General features: G+C 39.2%; 2 protein-coding genes across 4 annotated transcripts in view; one reads left to right on the top strand and one right to left on the bottom strand.

Annotated features, from left to right (window-relative positions):
* MACROD2 (mono-ADP ribosylhydrolase 2) overlaps positions 1-1243 on the bottom strand; it is a 1974291-nt gene extending 1973048 nt beyond the window's left edge. Inside the window, exon 1 of one of the 2 annotated variants that reach the window (XM_059134074.1) lies at positions 847-1243. In XM_059134074.1, the coding sequence (XP_058990057.1) occupies positions 847-892 (46 nt within the window). In that variant the 5' untranslated portion in view covers positions 893-1243. The remainder of the gene's footprint in view (positions 1-846) is intronic. The other variant, XM_059134073.1, reaches the window with a different exon arrangement.
* A 6848-nt stretch (positions 1244-8091) lies between these two features.
* Positions 8092-21430, top strand: part of SEL1L2 (SEL1L2 adaptor subunit of SYVN1 ubiquitin ligase) — a 120874-nt gene continuing 107535 nt past the window's right edge. For both annotated transcript variants that reach the window (XM_059134069.1, XM_059134068.1), the window contains exon 1: positions 8092-8223. In XM_059134069.1, the coding sequence (XP_058990052.1) occupies positions 8166-8223 (58 nt within the window). In that variant the 5' untranslated portion in view covers positions 8092-8165. The remainder of the gene's footprint in view (positions 8224-21430) is intronic.

Raw genomic sequence — 21430 nt, 5'->3', positions numbered from 1 at the left:
TGTGTCTTCTTACAGGAATCCGTGCCACCGTCAATCTAGCTGATCTGGATTACCTTTTATATGTACAAATTTCAGGGGTAGATGCATTCAGAGAGAGTGATATCGGCTTCACGATCTTACACTGAGCAACTTCTGGTTACAAAAGGGCATGAAATACACAGAAACACACTGCAGAGAAAAGCCCCTTCAGACTTCGCTGAAAGCACTGATGCTCACGGACAAGACGCCCGTATTCAGTTTCCCTTAGAGTTCCAGGTTTCAAAAGTCACACTGCGGCGCAGAAGGGGCCTAGAGAAGGGGTAAACGCCCGAAGGTGCGGACACTCTGCCAGTTGGGGGGTGGGGGACAGAGGGGAGGAGTGAACCGATGAGGGTCAGCTTGGCGCGGAGGCGCAGCTGCAGCCCGTGTGCCCGCCGGCGGGCATGTGTCCCTGGGACAACCTGGCCGGGAGTCCGAAAGTCCCAGATGGGGTCCGGGGAGAGGGTGGGGGACCTGGGCAAGTTGTGCCGCGCCCGAGAACTGACGCGCGGGGATCCAAGCCACCAGCCAGGCTAAGGCAGCCCCGCATGGGGAGAAGGTGACCGGGCGCGGCAGGCAGCAGAGGGGCGTGCGCCCACACGTGCGCGAGCTGCAGGTGCCCGGGGGCGGCGCGTGCACGCTGGTGTGCGCGCGCGTGTGCGCGTGCGTGTGCGCGTGTGTACACACGGACTCGCGAGGGAGGCGGCACCGGCCGGGCGGGCGCGAGGCGGGAGCTCGGGCGGAGGGCGCCGCGGCACACACAGCCCTGACCCCCGCCCCCACCCGACCCCCACCCCCCGCACCCCCAGGACTCGACGGGCCAGTTACCTTTCTCCTCTCTCCACACCTTTTTCTTCTTGTTGCTGGGGTACATGTTGCCGTGGGGGTGGCTGGCTTTAAGCTGCAAGTTCCCCAGGCTCACGGGCAAACAGGGTGTGTGTGGAGTGGGAGGGGTGGGAGGGGGCACTCGGGAGGAAAAAAGTGCAAGAGGCTCCGGGTCCCGCGCCACTCGTCAATCGCCGCCCTCTTCTCTCAGCCCGCGCTCGGCTTCGGTTCCCACCCGCCTCAGCCCCGCGGCCGCCGCCACAGCAGCACCTCAGAGCCTGTCAACTAGGTCACGCCTCGCGCTAACCTAACACCCGCGCAGGCCCCGCCTCCCAGCCGCTAGCCAGCGACGCCTCCCATTGGCTGCAACGTCCGCCGCTCTCCGCGTTCCAGTCACCGCGCGCCCCTACTTCGGCCCCAGGACGCACGCGCAGGCGCAGGCTCGGGCCAGACGCCGAGGACGTTGGGGAGCTGGAAGGGGCGGAGCCAGGGCGCGAGGGGGCTGGAGATGGCCTCGCGTTGGGGGGGCGGGGCGTGGAGCGGACCCTGGGAGGAGCGTGAGGTTGCGGGAGCTTCCCCCGGCTTCTCAGCGCTCGAGAACCTGAGGGCGTGGCCTATAGGGCCAGGTGCGCTAGGTATCTGGGGAGTCAGCCGTAGAAAGCTGCCTCTGGACCTGGAGGATATGAAAATGGGAGGAGAATTCAGTCAACGCGAATTGTCCACGTTTATTCTAACTGACCCGTCTGGATGGATTTTACCAGATAATCTGAAGCTTTCCTCTTGCTGAGTAAATATAACCCGAAGAAGTGAGAGGACTGGGAAATACTTCCGCACCATACAATCAGCTCCTCAACCTTGTAGTAAAAATTACAGTCTTCGCTGGAGTGTGGTGAAGTTTAGAACGAGCAAAGATAGACTGGTCTAAACCAGGGTTTTAGGAACTTAGTAGTGGGCAACCAAAATGTTATATTGGAAACAAAAACTTACATCAAAGCAAATTCAAGTGGGTGTCAACCAGAGCCAAGTCATCTTTTTTTCCTCCAATCTCTTCAACTCAAGGCACTGGGTTAAAGCGCTGGCTTGATTCTGGGTAATACTAATCTTCTGTTGGTGTTCTGAAAATCCAGTTCGGATAGAGTCCACCACAAGAGTAGGGTGACCTAAAATTTAAAGGAAGTTTGACAACTCCCTCCCCCAAATGTATTGCATTTCTAAACATCAGACCATTTACAAGGCTGATTTGGTGGATGTAGTGAAACCACATTTATCTAACGTTTGGAGTTGCCATGTTATCTGTGTAGTACTTAAGCCAGGTGTGTAAGAGCTAATATTTGCAACACATTTTTTAATAATAAGAGGGAAAAAAGGAAAAAAGAAGAAGGTCTTATTAAGACCTTTACCTTTTAAAAAAAAAAAAGAAAGAAAGAAAGAAAGAAAGAAAAAGAAAAGAAGAAGAAGAAGAAAGAAAGAAAGAAAAAGAAAAATGTTTTCAGTAACAGGACACTCATGACTATGATTCGTGACATAGTAAGGTAATAATTTTTATTTTAACATTGTCTATGCTTCTGTTTTTCTTTTAATGCTGTGAATTTGGCTGGGAAAAATAACGAAGTCTTCAAGAAGGAAGTGACACTTGGGCTAGTAATAAAAATATGCACTTATTTTTTGACAATGGAAGTAAAAAGCTCTGATTCAAGACACATTACAAAAGTAGAATCAATAAAAATTAGTAATGGAATAGATTTGGGGAACAGGATGAGGAACAGAAAGAAGAGTTTCATGGAATAGTTAAGAGGAGAATAGCAGTATTAATAATAATAGGCAATCCAGGAGTAGTTGCAGATTTTGTGAGAAATATATTGAGTTCTTATTTAGAAATGCTACATGTAAAGTGTCTGCAGGAAAGTGCATCAGACTGGACACTATCCCTTTTGTTACAAGACGGAGGCTATTTCCAACCCAGAGTCCACCTGTGTTTTCTTAGGAACCTAACACTGTGATACTGATTATTCTTTGTTTCATGTCAACTTAAGGAACTAGAACCATACATCAACTTTCAAACTTTCTCAAGTCTCTTCCATATTAAAAACAAAACAAAACAAAGAATTCCTCCTATGATTCCACAACGCCCTCCAGCTACTGCTTCTCCTTCATTTTCAAAAGGTTGTTGGTATCTGCTGTGTCAATTTCCTTACTTCCCACTTTCTGCTTTTCAGTCCACTTTCTTCTTGTTTCTATCTTATTAACCAACTGAAATAGCTCCTATTAAGGTGGCCAATGACCTTCATGTGCTATTTAATGGACATTTTTCAATCTTTCTCTTACACGATCTCTCAGCAGCATTTAACACAGCCTCATATTCCTCCCTGCAGCATTCTTTTCCTTCAATTTTTCTCACCCTTTTGAGATTCTTCCTATATGGCCATTACTTCTCAGTTTTTTTTACTGGCCTATCTTCCTTTTCAGCCATTACATTTTGGAGTTCATTAAGATTTAGTCTTAGCCCTTTGTCTCTTTTCACTTTATACTTTTTCTTTGAATAACTTCATCTGCACTCATGGTTCGGGTATAACAGTGATTCTCAGCCAGGGGCAGTTCTGCACCGCAGGGGACATTGGCAGTGTCTGGAGACATTTTTGGTTGTCCAACTGGGAAAAGAGTGCTACTGGCATCTAGTGGGCAGAAGTCAAGGATGCTGCTATCCATCCTAAAGTGCATGGGACAACCCCACAACAAAGAATCATCTGACCCAAAATTTCAACACTGCCAAAGTTGGGAAACCCTGAGTTACACCAGACTCCCAAAGTTATTATCTTCAGCAAAAATTTCTTCTTGAACTTTTGACCTATACATGCTACCATATATTGAATATCAACTTTAAGAGGCAATGTTATGTACTGGTTCAAAGGCACCTGAAACTAGACCATCTTGATTCAAATCCTGAGTTCACCGTTATTGATTATGTGACCCTTGGCAAGTTACTCAGTCTCTACACATTGCTTTTTTTATTATGTGGATATGATAATTTAGTATCTACCTTGATTGGTGTGAGGATGAAATGAGTTAAATAACTCATGAAGTGACTAACACCTAGGAAATGTGGCAGCAATGTTCACTAATACAATTTTCTCTCTCTTGACCCCTAGGAAGACTGTATTTCCCAGTATCCCTTGAAGTTAGGACAAGTGACTGCATCCTGGGTGGGTTATAAAGCAAGAGTGATGTATGCCACTTCCAGGCCTACCCACCAAATCCTCTGTACACTCATCCATATTCTCTCTTTTCTTTCCATGGTGGCCTCAGAAGCAGCATCTCAAGAAGGAAGGAGCTTGGCTCCCTGAGTCATTGCTTGAAGGAATATCTCAGTGATCCAAGGAGTACCACATCAGGCTATGATATAAACAAGAAACCTTTATTATATTAAGGCATTGGTATTTAGAGCGTATTTGTTTCAGCATTAATTATTCTGACAAAATACCATTATCATACAGGAGTATTAAATATTAATATTTAATGTCTCAAAAGTACTTAAAATGTACCATGTACCACACTGAACTCATGATCTTTCCTTCACACTTAGATTTCTTCCATGGTCTTCTATCTCTTTGAATGGCTTCATCACCCTTTCAGTTGAGCAATCAGCAACCCTAAATACCATCCCTGATAGATCTTATAACTTCGTTTTCATTTCAAATGAATTATTATATCATCTCAATTTTATCTCATATAACTCTTTTATTGCTCTCCTTTCCAATGGCACTGCAGTAAACTCAGTTAAGAAATTAACTGGGTTCTTTAAAAAAGCTTCCTAATTTGCCCCCATGTCTTCTTTTGCCCCTCTTTTGTCCATTCTCTGCCCTGCATCTGGAATTACCTTGTCAGATGTGATCATGTCACCTCGCTGGCATAAATTGTTCAATGACCTTCTGGTGCACTTTGCTTTGGATTGAATTGTATTCCCCCAAAATTCATATAGTGAGACCTTAGTTGATTGTGGGATTATATCTGGAGATGAGGTCTTTAGGAGGTACTTAAGGTTGAATGAGGTCACAAGGGTGGGACCCTAATCCAGTAGGACTGTAGCCTTATAAGAAGAGGTAGATAAATATATATCTCTTCATCTTCCTTCTACACCTACCCCTCACACCCGCTATGGGAAGGCACAGTGAGAAAATGGCTATCTGTAAGATAGGAAGAGAGCTTTGCCATAACCAGGTACTGCCAGCATCCTGATCATGGACTTCTAGTCCTCAGAACTGTGGGGGGAAAATTTCAGTTGGGGTGTCTGGATGGCTGTCAGTTAAGTGTCTGCCTTCAGCGCAGGTCATTATCCCAGAGTCCTCAGATAGAGCCCTGAACAGCCTCCTTTCTCAGAGGGAAGCCGCCTTCTCCTTCTCCCTCTGCCTGTCACTCTGTGCTTGTGCTCTCTGTCTTTTTCTGTGAAATAAATAAATAAAATCTTTTTAAAAATTCTTTTGTTTAAGCCATCCAATCTACGGCATTTTATTATGGCAGCCCAAGCTGACTACTACACTCATAAAAACTAAATCATTAAGAATGGAGAGTGCCCATCGCCTACCAGTTCTGCTCCACCGCTACCACTCAATCTCTGGTTCCAGTCATACCAACCATAGAGCTTTTCAGTTACTTGAACACATCTTATTCACACCATGTGGTCTTTTCACATGTTTTCCACTATGCCTAACACACAATTTGCATAGTGGACCCTTTCTTATTCTTCAGAGTTAAGGTTAAAAATCGTTCCCTGGCCAAGCCCTCCCTAACTCTGACCCCACCTGACCTCTACCCACAGTTTACTTTTATATGCCCTCAGTGCTAATTTATTTTCCTATAAAGCATTATTTACACTTTGTAATTATACTTTTATTTTAGTGATTCTTTCATTAATATTTATCTTGCACTGTGGACTTACAGACTCTAAGGACAGGAAATATGTCCACTACCCACAGAGAATAGTACAATGCCTGACACATAATAGGTTCTCAATAAAAATTATTGAATGAGAAAAACTTTAAATGAGCATTATTCATAGAGAGATGTTGATAAAACTGAGGGAGAGCATGTGAGACCAAAAGGGGTTACAATGGAGAGGGCATAAAGTTAATGTGAAGACTAAGAGAGGAAGAAAATGAAATTAACAAATGTCTGAAGGAGAGTTACCATTCATCCTTAGCATACAGTAGCTATTCAACAAATGAATGAGTGAGGGAGTGATGGAATGACAGAAATTGTGTTCAAGAAAGTAGAAAAATAACTGAAATTCAGTTTTAAGAGAAACCAATAATATATTCTCAAGAAGATGTTTGTGATCAGAAATGTCAGATACCTCACAGAGATCAAATATTATGAAAACTGAGAAAAGATCATTGGATTTGTAGTCTATGTAAATCAGTGAAAATAAAAACAATTGAAAAAGAAGTGAGAGAAACAAGAAGCAGTGATTGTGGACTTTTTTTTTTTTAACATGTTTAGAGGCTAAAGAATAATTAGAGGAGATAGCAATTGAAAGGATACCATAACCAAGGTAAAATATTTCTGAGATATGAAATGAGAAGTGATTAAGAATTTTCATAAGATTGAAACAAAAAAGAGAGAAAAGGACAAATGTTAGAAATATCAGAATAAGATAGAGTAAATGTAGATAGAATCAAAAATAGAATACAGAGGGGTGCCTGGGTGGCTCAGTGGGTTAAGCCACTGCCTTCGGCTCAGGTCATGATCTCAGGGTCCTGGGATCAAGTCCCACATCAGGCTCTCTGCTCAGCAGGGAGCCTGCTTCCCTCTCTCTCTCTGCCTGCCTCTCCATCTACTTGTGATTTCTCTCTGTCAAATAAATACATAAAATCTTTAAAAAAAAATAGAATACAGAAAGTGCATTTCATCTTTTGTGACGAATTAGAAAAAGAATGAGGACTCAAAAAAGTTTTAAATAAAAAGAAAGTAGAGGGAAGATAGGTCCAGTGAGTTTGGTTTCAGTAAAAGTATGAGGCAAAATCATCTGCTAAAAATGCTAATAAATCTGGATCCAAATGGGGAATGAAAAAAAGATGATTTGGAGAATGCTTAAGAGATGATATTTAAGAGTTTAATTAAATAATGTTTAGGTACTTTTTAAAAGTACAGAAATTGGGGAAATTCCATTTTGAACTCCGTTGGTGAAAGGAAAACTCTCTAGGGAGAGTTCTGAACAATTGTCCCAATGATTTCCAGAACCTACTCCCTGGAACCTATGAATATTACCTCATTTGGCAGAAGGGACTTTGCAGATATGATTGAGGATCATGAGATAGGAAGATTATCCTATATCATCATGGTTGACCATAAATGTAATCACAGGTGTACTTGTAAGAGGAAGACAGAGAGTAAAGCATGGGAAAACTAATTTACAAAGGGAGTAAACCTGGAAATTCAAGGCAATAAATGTGTCTCTTTCTGAATTACCTGTATACACTGTAAATGTTTGACATATTTTTAGCATAGTTTTCTCAGCTAACTCCATTCCTTAGATAGTCTTAATAGTTCTATGCTTTTACCTAAATATTAATTTTCATTTCTGATCCTAGCCTTGAGGGTACCCACTTGTGAAATGCCCACATTATTAAAGATAGTAAAGAAGGTGTTTTTAAATACCTTTTAATGAAAGTGTAATGAAATGCATTTTTTTAAAAAGTCATTGAAAAAAAAAAAGTCATTGAACAATAACAACAAAAAAATGTCATTAATCACCAGGATTTATTTGCCTTTCTCCCAGTAAAACCTCAACAGTTCCTTACTCAAACAAAGTATAAAGATTTTCACCCACATGGAGACCAAAGCAGACTTGGTCCTTATGTTTCTTGTCCACTATAGCCTTCAGAGTTTAAAGTAAAGGATGATGTAAGGTCAGCGGCTTATATACTTAATTGTGTTTTAATTTAAGTGCAGTTTGCACTGCTGAAGGTAAAATACATATAAGAACATCTAGCAAATCTCTTTTTTGAACATTATTGTGGACATGTACAAATTGGACTTCTGGTTTCTTCCTTTCCTTTCAGAGACCAACTCTTATCTCAAACCTACTGCTTATCTCTTACCAGAGGAGAAGCAGAATAGATACGATTCCCTCCCTATAACCTGCTCTCTTCAGCAGCCACCTTCCTTGCAGTTGAAAGGAACATCCTGGCAGCTCATTGGTCCAAGAGTAAGGAAGTGGTTGCTTAGCAACCAAATCCTGACCCCCTACAGACCTGAAAAGAGGAAGCTTGTGGGCCAGCCACCTAGTTCTGCCTGTGTTACAGTGAGGAGGAGCTGCTCAGGAGAAGATGAAGCTCTTGTCCCTGTTAATTGAGATATTGATCATTCTTGGGGTCATAATTAAAAGTAAGTTTTTCTGTCCTTATGGTTGCCTATGAAAATCTTTTCTCTTTAACAGCAGTAAGGGTGGAAGCTGATTAGAAGATGAGAAGTATCACTATACTCCCAATTGATACTATTTTGGGGTAAATACTTAAAAATATCCAAGAAGGATAGATATCAGTGATACTCATTTAGGACAATACTTGAAAAGGCTATGTGTATGAAAGAGAGAGAGATAGGGAGGGAGGGAGATAAAAATAGAAAAGATTGAGCAAATCTATGAGGAAAGCATTATAGTAATTTTTATAGAATAGGGATATTTGAGATAGGTTATTAAATTTTGTTTAATCCAGAATATTATGAAGATCTAGTTCCAGACTTTAAAGGAAAAGTAGAGGATTCAAAGAGTGGTAAAGCAGATTACTCTATATTCTTAAAATATTTTTTTAATCTTTTCACAATAACAACTGTACTTCTAAAGTTTCCATGATTCCTGACTAGTTACTATTTTAAAATGGAAATTATTTTCCAGTCTTATTTCTCTGGTCTTTTATTGAATTAATTTTTATCCAGTCCTCAGATAATTTACTCAATCATGTATTCAATCTAAGAAATATTTATTTACATTTACCCAGGAATGCAAGTTTGATATAATATATGAAAAATAATGTAAATTACCACATCAATAGAATAAAAAACAAAGACCACAGGATCATCTCAACTGATACAGAAAAGACATTTGACACAATTCAGCACCCCTTTCTGATAAAACACTCAACTCATTTGAAATAGAAAGTTCCTCAACCTAATAAAAAGCATCCTCAAAAAACCCACACCTTTACCAACACTTGTAGTGGACATAGCATAATATATAAACCTGTCAAATCACTGTGCTATACACCTGAAACTAATGTAACACTGTGTGTCAACTATACTTAAAAAAAAAAAAAAAAAAAAAAAAAAAAAAAAAAAAACACCTAGTGTATTTAATGGTGAAAACCTGAATGCTTTCCCCCTAAGATCAGGAACAAGACATTCTCACCAATTCTGTTTATTCATTTCAACATTGTAGAGGGGGTGCCTAGCCAGGGCAATTAGATAAAAACAAATAAAAGAAATCAAGATTGGGAAGGAAGAAGTAAAACTACCTGTGTTCATTAAAGACATGGTTTTATGTATATAAAACCATAAGGTATCCACTAAAAAACTATTAGAACTAAAAAATGAGTTCAGCAAGGCTGAATAATAAAAGGTCAATATATAAAAATCAGCTATATTTCTTTAAAGTCACAATGAACAAACAAAAAATAATGAAATCAACAGTTCCATTTAGAATAGCATGGAAAGGAATAGAGTACTTAGGAATAAATTTAACAAAAGTACAAAGCTCATACTCCAAAAACTACAAATATTTTTGAAAGAAATTAAAGAAAACCCCAATAAGTGAAAAGGCTTATCATATTCATGGATTAGAAATCTTAATATTAAGACAGCAATACGCTCCAGTATTGATCTTCAGATTGAATATAAAATCCCAGCCACTTCTTTGCAGAAATTAAGAAAATGATCTGAAAATGAATACAGGCGTGAACATTTTTAAACAAAAAGAATAAATTTGGAGGACTCACACTTCAACATTTATTACAAAGCTATGGTAATCAACAGTATGATACTGGCATGAGGACAGACATATAGATCAATGGAATATCACAGAGTTCAGAAATAAACCTTCACATTCATATAGTCAATTGATTTTGGGGAAAGATGCCAAAGTAACTCAATTGAGAGGGGAAAGAATAATCTCTTCAGCAGATAACAGGGATGACTGCAGAGCCATATGCAAAAAATAATAATAATAATAATAATTTGGTTACCAACCTCACACCATACACAAAAATTAATATAAAATGGGTTAAAGACCTAAATATAATAGCTAAACTTTAAATCTTTTAGAAGAAAACAGGCATAAATCTTTGTGACCTTGGATGAAGAAAATGATTTCTTAAGTATGCCTCCAAAAGCACAAGAAAAGAAGAAACAGATAAGCTGGACATCATCAATATTAAGCACTTATATGCTTCAAAGGACATCATCAAGAAACTGAAAAGACAATGGACAAAACAGGAGAAATTTTTTGCAAATCATATATCCAATAAGGTTTGATATTCAGAGTATAAAAACAACCCAGTTTTTTTAAAAGGGCAACAAACACTTGGGCATAGGTTTTCTGCTTGAATATGTACCTATGGAATTCGGTAAGTGTTTCTCCAGAAACAAAAATGACCATCGATACATGAAAATATATTAAATATCATTGACCATTAAGAAAATGCTCATCAAAACCAAAGTGAAATGCCACAATGAGGACTTAACTATAGCAATAGCAGTGGGGACTGAGAGGAGTAGATGGATAATAAGGCTAGAGAGAATAGTGACATAAGAGTCCAAAGTGGGGCACCTGCTCAATCCTTAGGTGTCTGCCTTCTACTCAGATCATGATTCCAGGATCCTGGTTTTGAGCCCCACATTGGGCTGCCTGCTTGACAGGAAGCCTTCTCCCTCTCCCACTCCCCGACTTGTGTTCCCTCTCTCTCTCTGTATGTGTGTGTCTCTCTCTCTGTCAAATAAATAAATAAATAAGATCTTAAAAAAAAAAAAAAGAATCCACAGTGAGAGTGTGCTGAGAAGTTGGGCGTGTGCCAGATGCCAGAGATAGTGCAGGAATGAGGTAAGGGCCAAGGAGTCACCACTGGATTTAACAGCTGGGAAATCTTTCCCTTTCCAGGACAGTTTTATCAGAGAAACAGGGACAAAACCAGATAGATATTGATGTGAGTGAATAAGAGAGAGAAAGTAGAGACGGTGATGATAATTACAGAGTTCTTTCTGGCACTTTGCAGGGTCAAACTTGAGTTTTCAATAGATCATTTCTTGATTGCAGGTCTACAGAGACCCAGAGAAGTAGTTAGTAGGGGAGAGAAAAGTTACTTTACAAGCTAGTACTAAAAGACCTAAGATTCATACACAAAATCAAGTTTTAACCCCACTCTATTTTTTCTTTTCCTGCCTTTCTACCCCTAGTTCTCTAGGCAAAACAGACAGATCTGCATTTTTTCCACTCAAATATACCTTGCAAGCATGCATTTTTTTATACATTTTTTCACTTGATGTTAATGTATTTTTACTTCATCTAAATAAAAATATTTAGAAGAAAGCTGCCTTAACTATGTGATTGCACTGACTCTGCACTCACCTAGGGAAAGTTCTAAAAAGTTGCTGAGACTTTTTTTTTTCTTTTTTTGCCTTTTGGTAAATCCTCAGAATAAAGTATGGAAAGAATCAGAATAAAGTTGATGGAAAGATGAATAGTTTATCCCAAGCGTGGCTAGAAAATTGAAGTAACATCAATAGTGTGTGGTGGTGTTGTTTTTTCTCTTTGCACCCTACCAACCCAGCCTCTGATTTAAGGTAGGGTAGGGTATGTAACTGAAGCAGAGAAAAGACATAGCCAGAAATCTGGCTCTACATTATCCAGGATCCCAGGTTTCCTTATCTTATCTATCTCTTTCTAGTAGCAATTCTTCATTACCTTGCAAGTTCTACAATTAGAAAAAAATATATATAAAACAAAATGAAACAAAGTTTATAGCAACTCTCTCCCCTGACACCCACCCAGCAACTCTACCCCAGTTGAAAAAGGCAAGTTGCTCATTGATCTCGAACTAATCAGAATTCAGAAATCAATTGTCTAGCAATCATATTTAGTTCCTTGTCAGGTCCAGACAGGAAACACATAAAGGCCAAGTCTTGGACACATCACAGAGGATACTGAGCTGAAACAGTACAAGCAGACTATATCTTACTGCTTCAGAAATAGGCTTGCTATTACCAGTGCTGTTTTGAATACCATGTGAAATTTAGGAGTTCTAAGTTACCTTTGCTTCCTTTCAGTTCTTCTACATTACACTTCTAAAAAAGGGTGGGGGGTGGAATACATTATAAGTATCTGGAGCATCTTTCCTTGAAGAGAAGCAGGAGAGAGCAGGTGTGTTATGTGTTATGGTGGGATTTTTTAACTACTAGAGAGAAGTTTGATTGCTGTATTATGTTATTGATCAGTAAGGAAACTGATTTCTCTTTTGTGATTTGTCCTGAATGACGTAAGGCTCTTTCTTCATAACCTGGGTTCATCTGAAAGGTTTCTACAACTCCACAATTCTTCTACTACTTCTACAGTTACTATTATTCTTTGGAACCATTCAGTAGAATAGCACACAATGGCTGGAGGGCAACCCTCAAGCTAAGGAAAGCTGGAGGAATACACCCTCCCTCAGCACCCTGAACCCATTAAAGCCCATCCAACAGCCTTATTTCCCACTATCCAGGCTGCTTTGTAGACCTGCCTTCTTCTGACACTTCCCAATTCTACTCCATTTTCTCCATACAAAGATTCATATGTCCCTCTTGTCACATACCTCCTCCAAGAATTCTCTCTGCCAGTGCCAACCCTCTTATCTGCTCCTGATTGATCCTAAGATCTACTTCCTATCCACTGAAACTGCTCTCTCAAAGAATACCAATAGCCCACTGATAACTAACCCAGTAGCCTCTCACTGTTCTTGCTACTTAACTTCTATGCAGCATTTGACACTATTCACCATCTTCTTTCCCCCCTTAACCTATGTAGAATCTTAGGCTCTCTGGCTTGCCTTCTAAACCCTCCTTTTAAATGTTATGCCCAAAGTTCAGTGCATGGCTCTCTTGTTCTTCATATTCTGTTACTCTCTTCCAAGCCCGGCTCCTTTTACATATGTATTTGCATCTAGATCTTCCTCCTGAACTCTAGATGTGCAGGGTCAGCTGCGTGATGTTCATGAATAGTATATGGTCTGCAAAAGTCGTAAATTGAGTCTCAAAGTTAGCTCCTCTTCTGGGTTTCTTCTCTTATGAATGGCATTAATAATATATCAATGATATTAATATTAATTATTATTAATTAATATTGATTCTATTAATGTTGTACTAATAATATCCATCCCTGCTCCACTACTTTTCAAACACAAAACTGTATAATCATACAGTTATAATGCACTAAGTATCATCTAATTCCAGGTTTTTTATAGATGTAGGACTGAGGCCCAGAGTGGTGAAACGGATTCCACAGGGTCATTCTGCAAAGCCAAAATCTCCGAATCCTTTACAATTATTAATTCCTTTATTCCTTTGCCAAATCCTATCAGTTCCACAGTGTTTCTCCCATCCATGCATTTTCATGTCTCAATTTAGAGTCTCATTGTAGTATCTTTTATCTACATGACTGCACTTCTAACTCTTCTTTCTTATTCACAATACAGTACTGCCAGAAATAATATTCCTAAACCCCAGATTTGATCATAATTTTCAAGCACCTGCTTTATGCAGAATAAAATCCAACATCTTGTCTAGCAGTCCAAATCCTATGCAATTAAATCCCAACTTCCTTCTATTTTCTCTGTTACACACATACTCTGTTTCAACTAATTCAAACCATCAGCGACTCAGTATACCTACCTAACTCTCTCTTGCATGTCTTTCTCAATCTGTTCTGCAGACAAGCTATCTGCAGTGATGGACTGTCTGCAGAAGTATACTATCATTCCATTTTCTTCCCCATCACCACCATAAGTCTATAGCACAACATCCTTCTCATCTTTTAAGATCCATCTCAAGTTCTACTCTTCCAGAAAAAAACCTTTTCCAAGCCATTCCTCAAAGCACATTGCACCTTTATTTTCTTATGCATCATGGCCTCATAATTGAGTTAGTTTTTAACTCCCTTACCAGATTGTCAACAATTTTTAAAATTAGCACTTGTAACACTTTAAAATTTGTAAAACACATTCCCAACACCTGTGGGGTAGAACGTGCAGACATTCTTACTTGTCTAAATTTACAGGTTTTCAAAACCCTGAAGTACCGCGTATAGTAAGATCTGAATCCTCCAGTGGGAATCAAGTTTTGTTTTAACTCTGTATCACATGTTTGTTATTCTAAATCTGTCTTCTCCAAAGTGGACTGCTCTAAGATTTTGCCTCATAATCATATTTAGTTGTTGCAGGCTGTTTCTACATACTACCAAGAAGCCAGATGAAAAATAGAAAAATTCAATCCATCATTCAAACATTTTATTTTTTTTAACATTATTTATTTATTTATTTGACAGACAGAGATCACAAGTGGGCAGAGGGGCAGGCAGAGGGGGTAGGAAGCCGGCTCCCCATTGAGCAAAGAGCACAATGCGGAGCTGGATCCCAGAACCCCAGGATCATGACCTGAGCCAAAGGCAGAGGCTTAACCCACTGAGCCACTGAGGCACCCCCATCTTTCAAACATTTTAAAATGTAGTATTCATATGTTTGCTTCTGTATAGAACAAACAGCTAGGTGACTGATTATTTACTTCTCAACCAGTTGTTTTGGCAGTATGATGATTACATAAACTCCAACAGTGGCATTTTATCAGTTTTTCATTGATTTTATAATTTTACTGGCATCTGCAATTTATTTACTATAGCCATCTAATTTTATTTATATAGTTAATCAGCCAGGGAGATACAGTAGGCAGGAAAAACTGGTTTCTTAAGACATCTTTAAGTCTTAAGTCTGCCTCATAGACTTGTCAAAACTGCAGCATTGGCCATGAAGAGAATATTCACAGAATGGAAAAAGTATACACCCTGCAGCTTCCCTGATAGAAGATAGTTTTTAAAAGCAATTTCAGGATGCCTGGGTGGCTCAGTTAGTTAAGAATATGCCTTTGGCACAGGTCATGATCCCATGGTCCTGGGATCAAGCCCTTCATCAGGCTCCCTGCTCCATGGGGAGCCTGCTTTCCCTCTCTCCCTGCTTGTGCTCTCTCTCTCTCTCTGTCAAATAAATAAATAAATAAACAAATCTTAAAAAATAAGCAAAAACAACTCATCATCTGTAGAAAACTAGTAGGGATACCCTTGATGAAAAAGAAATTATGAATACCTAAAAGACAAAATAGGAGGGACACCTGAGTGGCTCAGTCATTAAGCATCTGCCTTTGACTCAGGTCATGATCCCAGGGTTCTGGGATTGAGCTCTGCATCAGGCTCCCTGCTCTGTAGAGAGCCTGCTTCTCCCTCTCCCACTCCTCCTGCTTGTACTCCCTCTCTCACTGTGGTTCTCTCTGTCAAGTAAATAAACAAAATCTTAAAAAGAAAATTAAAATAAAAAGACAAAATAGGAGGTGGAATGGATAAAAGAAGAAACTTTTGCCCCAAAATGTACAAAAGAGAATATGGTTATATATGATGTACAAGTGGACTCAGGAAAAAGGTAAGAATCCCTGAAGCAAAAAGAAAAGATTGTTGATTGGAAACAACAGCCTAGCAGTCTGATTCCTACCCCCTCACCACCACCACCATATGCAAAGAAGAAGGCAGCACTTTCATTTCTAGTAATGAAAGGCTAGGTAACTATGTTATTTGGTCCAACACTCACACTGAAAACAAATAGTCCATAAATTATACAATTTTTTTTAAGATTTTATTTATTTATTTGACAGAGATCACAAGTAGACAGAGAGGCAGACAGAGAGAAAGAGGGAACCAGGCTCCCCGTTGAACAGAGAGCCCGATGTGGGGCTTGATCCCAGGACCCAGGGATCATGACCTGAGCCAAAGGCAGAAGCTTTAACCCACTGAGCCACCCAGGCACCCCAAATTATACAAACTTCTTAAATGAAACAGAGTTGAGAAGACAGTAGAGAGCTACCAGGCAAAAATGTAAGGATTGCTAGAATCCAGAGAAGTAAGCACAGAACATCTGAGCAGGGCCAGGATTTGCCTCACCTCGGTCCCAGCCCTGTACCTGAACATTAAAGCAGCTGTTACTCTAAGCCAGGCAAGCCTGGGCTTTGGTTTTAGTGGCCTCACAGAGCAAGGAAACAGAATGTAATTCTCAAGACCTGTCCAAGGTGAGGAGTCTAATAAGACTTTTTCAGCATTAACCGGGGACCGTAAAGTGCTCTACTCTTAGGATAGAGGCAACTCAGAAGTAAATCCACCCTGTCATAAGTCCAGGTATCTGCAGAGGCTTGACACTTAGTAGGATAGAGAGTAAAGGAAAAGGAAAAAATACATTCCTGAGAATTGTAGCCATAGGCTAGCCTCCCTGGAGATTTATAGCCTGGGTAATCCCAGGTACCCTGAGGCTAGAACTAGACCTAAAATAATCCTCTACTTGGTACTGCCCCAGGCACCTGACAAAAGAAAATTCATGTTCTCTCCACGGGAAAGCAACTTCATTTTAGGTCTCAATCTGAGTTCACAAGGAGACAAGGTGGGAGATTTGGGGTGGGATTTTGGCAGAGATGTAAGTTCTGCTGCAAATGGCTAGTGATAGTGAAGGAGCACCTATTCCTGGACAACTAGGTCCTGTCACATCCTAATAGCTTATCCTGCAATGCCCACAAAGTTGCTGGTGAAGCTGAGGTGATTGTTATAGCATTCAGAGACCAATTAAGATGGGAAATTCAAGTCCAACATGAGGAAAACTGACACCACAGAAAAGAAAAGTGTCAGCCTACACACAAAAACACACACATGTGCAACACCATAATACCTGAGGAAACAGAACAAGTAGAGGAGACAACTGTAGTTTTTTTTTTTTAAGATTTTTATTTATTTTTAAGATTTTTATTTATTTATTTATTTGACAGAGAGAAAGCACAAGTAGATGGAGAGGCAGGCAGAGAGAGAGAGAGAGAGAGGGAAGCAGGCTCCCTACCGAGCAGAGAGCCCGATGCAGGACTCAATCCCAGGACACTGAGATCATGACCTGAGCCGAAGGCAGCAGCTCAACCCACTGAGCCACCCAGGCGCCCCCAGCTGTAGCCTTCAAAACATAAAATGATTCTCATAAGATGTATTTAGAGATGTTATTGTAGCCTTAAAAGATGAGCTATTTTGGAAATGAAATGAATTATATGATAGTAAAAATAAAAACCTCAAGGCTGGATACCAACATTGATGGAGCTGAAGAGCAACCCAGAGGCTCAAAAATCAAACTGAGAAATACTCTTATAAGCACAGTGCAAATGGGTAGAGAGATGACACATGAAATAAAGGGTCAAGGACATGGGGGATGCATGCAAAAGTTACAAATTCACATAAGGGGGTCTCCAGAAGGAGAAAATAGAAGAACTGAAAGGAAGAGATAAATAAACTAAATAAAATTCCCCGGATCATGAAAAGACCTTTTTTTAAGAATCTTTAGATTAAGTTCCATTGAGTGCCAAGTGAGAAGATGGAGAAAAAATGTACACTTAGGAAATGATGGTAAAATTTCAGTACTTTGTGGATAATCAGAAAATCCTGAAAGCTTCTAAAGAGAAAAAAATACAGGGGTACCTGGGTGGCTCAGTCAGTTAAGCGTCTTCTGCCTTTGACTCGGGTCATGATCCTAGGGTCCTTAAGATCAAGCCCCACCTCAGACTCTGTACTCAGCAGTGAGTCAACTTCTCCCTCTGCCTCGGTGCTCTCTCATGCTCTCTCATGCTTCCTCATGCTCTCTCATGCTCTCTCTCAAGTAAATAAATAAAATCTTTTAAAAAGAGAAAAAGTACATTATTTGCAAGGTGAAATGTAGTATGTTGACTTCAAATTCATTAGCAACATTGTGTATAAAAAGATACTGGAGAAATATTTTCTAAGTACTGAGGTGAAATGATTTTGAATCTAGAATTACATAATCTGACAAACCGTTAAAAAGTGTAATGGCAAAATAAGACATTTTCAAACATGAATATATTCAGAAAATTTATCATCCACAAATCCTAACTGAAATATTCACTGGAAAATATGATCCAGCAAAATAAAACAGAAGTTCAAGAGGAACACTAAAAATTAGTGGTAGTCAAAGAAACCTTTAAAACATGATTAATCTACGTAAATGTCTTTTTTAATTTTAAAAAAATTAACAATCATTCATTTTTTAAATTCCCTTTCACGAGGGAACTCTCTTATACTGTTGGTGGGAATGCAAACTGGTGCAGCCACTTTGGAAAACAGTATGGAGGTTCCTAAAAATAGAACTACCCTATGATCCAGCAATTGTACTACTAGGTATTTACCCAAAGAATACAAAACTACTGATTAGAAGGGATACATGCACCCCAAGTTTATAGCAGCATTATCAACAATAGCCAAATTATGGAAAGAGCCCAGATGTCCATAAACTGATGAATGGATAAAGAAGATGTGAGATAGATATATATATAGAGAGAGAGATAGATAGATAGATATACACACACACAACGGAATATTAGCTAAAAAAAAGAATGAAATCCTGGCTTTTGCAATGATGTGGATGGAGCTAGAGAGTATTATGCTAAGCAAAATAAGTCAGAGAGGGACAAGCACCATACAATTTCATTTATATGTGGAATTTAAGAAACAAAACAGATGAACATGGGGGAAGAAAAAGAGGCAAACCAGAAAACAGACTCTCAGCTATAGAGAACAAACTGAGGGCTGCTGGAGGGGAGGTGGCGGTGGGGTGGGTTAAATGAGTGGTGGGTGGTAAGGAGGGCACTTGTGATGAGCGCTGGGTATTATATGTAAGCGATGAATAGCTGAATTCTACAGCTAAAACTAATATTATACTGTATGTGAACTAATTTAAATAAAAACTTGAAAAAAGAAAAAATCCCTTTCACAGTAGCAACAGAAATTTAAAAATAGCTAGGAATAAATTTATTAAAAATTAAACAAGGCATATATGAGTAATAAAAATGAAAATTTTCTGAAGAGCATTAAACAGAAAACTGAATAAATTAAGGCTATGCACCTCAATGAATCTCAGTATTGTAAATATGCCAGGTAAATCTAATGTAGTCCCAGTGAAAATATCAACACATTTTTTTTTTTAAAGATTTTATTCATTTGTCGAGAGAGAGAGTACACACAAGCAGGCAGAGAGGCAGGCAGAGAGAGAGGAGGAAGCAGGCTCCCTGCCGAGCAAGGAGCCCAATGCAGGGTGATCCCAGGGCCCCAGGATCATGACTTGAGCCAAAGGCAGTGGCTCAACCAACTGAGCCACCCAGGCGTCCCCACATTTCTTAAATGAATCTGACAACTTATTCTAAAATTCATCTGGAAAGAAATTGTACTAGAATTCCCAAGGTAAGGGGTTTTTTTTTTTTTTCCTCAAGATTTTATCTATTTATTTACTTATTAGAGAGAGAGAGAAAAGGGAGAAGCAGAGGGGGAGGGGACAAATCCCAACAACCCCAAGCTGAAATCAAGAGTTGGATGCTTAACTGACTAAGCCACCCATTCACCCCTTCCAAGATAAGTTTTTTAAAAAGGGAGCCAGGGGGCACCTGGGTGGCTCAGTGGGTTAAGCCTCTGCCTTCGGCTCAGGCCATGATCTCCGGGTCCTGGGATCCAGCCCCGTATCAGGCTCTCTGCTCAGCAGGGAGCCTGCTTCCTCCTCTCTCTGCCTGCCTCTCTGCCTACTTGTGATCTCTGTCTGTCAAATGAATAAATAAAATCTTTAAAAATAATAATAATAATAATTTAAAAAATAAAAGAGGAACCAGAAAGGTGTATGTGGGTGGGTTCTTGTCTATCTGCACAGAGAAGTTCTTGCTCTATCAAGTAGTAAAATATGCAATTTAAAAATCTATAGTAATTAGGGTATTGCCAGAAGAATAGACAAATGCATCAAGAAAATAGAGTTTAAAAATGAAACAATGTACAAATGAGAATTTAATACCTGAAAGGAGGCTTCTAAATGCAGTGGGTAAAAGGAGGACTATAATGAATGCTAGTGTCAAGTTGTCTGTTTATTAGGAAAAGTCAAATTTCACTTCATACCAATCAAAAAAACCAAGTCCAGATGGATTAAAAACATAAACAGTAGAAGGAAAACTATAAAAAATAGGAAAATATGTATTCAAGTGATTGATAAGACCTTGAACAAGACACACATGCACATACAGACACACACATATACACACAAAGGTTATAAGTGAAGAAAAGATAGTTTTGACTACATTTGATTTTAAAACAACTCTGCTTCAAAGGATACCATAACCAGTTAAAAAACTAATAACAGACTGAAAAATGTATCTATATATAAACACCAATCCAATAATATCCAGAATTTATTTTAAAGCTCCTAAAGATCTTTTCTTAAAAGCCTAATAGAAATATGGGAAAATATAGAACAGTTCATTCCTTGAAGAGGAAAATACAAATGCCCCTCAAAGTGACCTTGCCAGTAATCAAAATTAACAGTGGAATGTCCTTTGTCCTGTGGTGCCTGTGTGTCTCAGTTGGGGAAACGTCTGCCTTCAGGTTGGGTCATGATCTCAGGGTCCTGGGATCAGCCCCTCATGAGTCTCCCACCTCAGAGGGGAGTCTGCTTCTCCTGCTCCCTTTCCCCCTTCCCCCGACTCATACATGCTCTCTTGTGCACTCTCTCTCTCAGATAAATAAATGAAACCTAAAAAAAAGAAAGAAAGAAATACTAGTTTATCCTAATAAATTTGCAAAAATTGAAAAGTTGGTTAGGGTGAGGAATGATTCATACTCTAATAAACCATGTGTGGAAGTATAAATCAGTGGCTTTTCTGGGAATTTTCTATTTATTAAAATTTATATTGGGCATACTACTTCTCAGGTAACCAAATCTATTTCTCATTGTTTACTCTGGCAAACCCATATATATGTTTCACAGGAAACATGTTCAAGATTATCCATTACAGTATTATTTGTAATAGCAAAGTAATTGAAAATGTTATAAATGTCTATCCATTAAATGATTAAATGTAACACCATTGTAGGGATGACTCCCTTCCAACCCTAAAATTCTGGATTTTATCTTATAGCATGTCAGAATTCCTCAAGATCATACAGATTAACAAAGAATTCCTACACGTAAACTAATGCCTTATCTTCACATTCAATAAATGTTGGACCTCACGCATTTGGAGTATCAAAGCTACTATAACACATACATAATATCCTACAAATATATTTTCATACTTCTATGAAAATATAGCAAAATACATAAAACTAAGGGATTTTCAATATGGTTATTTCCTTGGGTTGATTAACTTAGTAGTACCAAGTAAAATATCTGAACTTTTTCAGTTTTAATTCTCACCACATTAATTATTTAAGGAGTACTTTTAATCACCTCAAGTTATATTGTTG

Source organism: Mustela lutreola, chromosome 9, assembly GCF_030435805.1.
Source record: "Mustela lutreola isolate mMusLut2 chromosome 9, mMusLut2.pri, whole genome shotgun sequence".
NCBI lineage: Eukaryota > Metazoa > Chordata > Mammalia > Carnivora > Mustelidae > Mustela > Mustela lutreola.
This window is presented reverse-complemented; position numbering and strand designations above follow the sequence as displayed.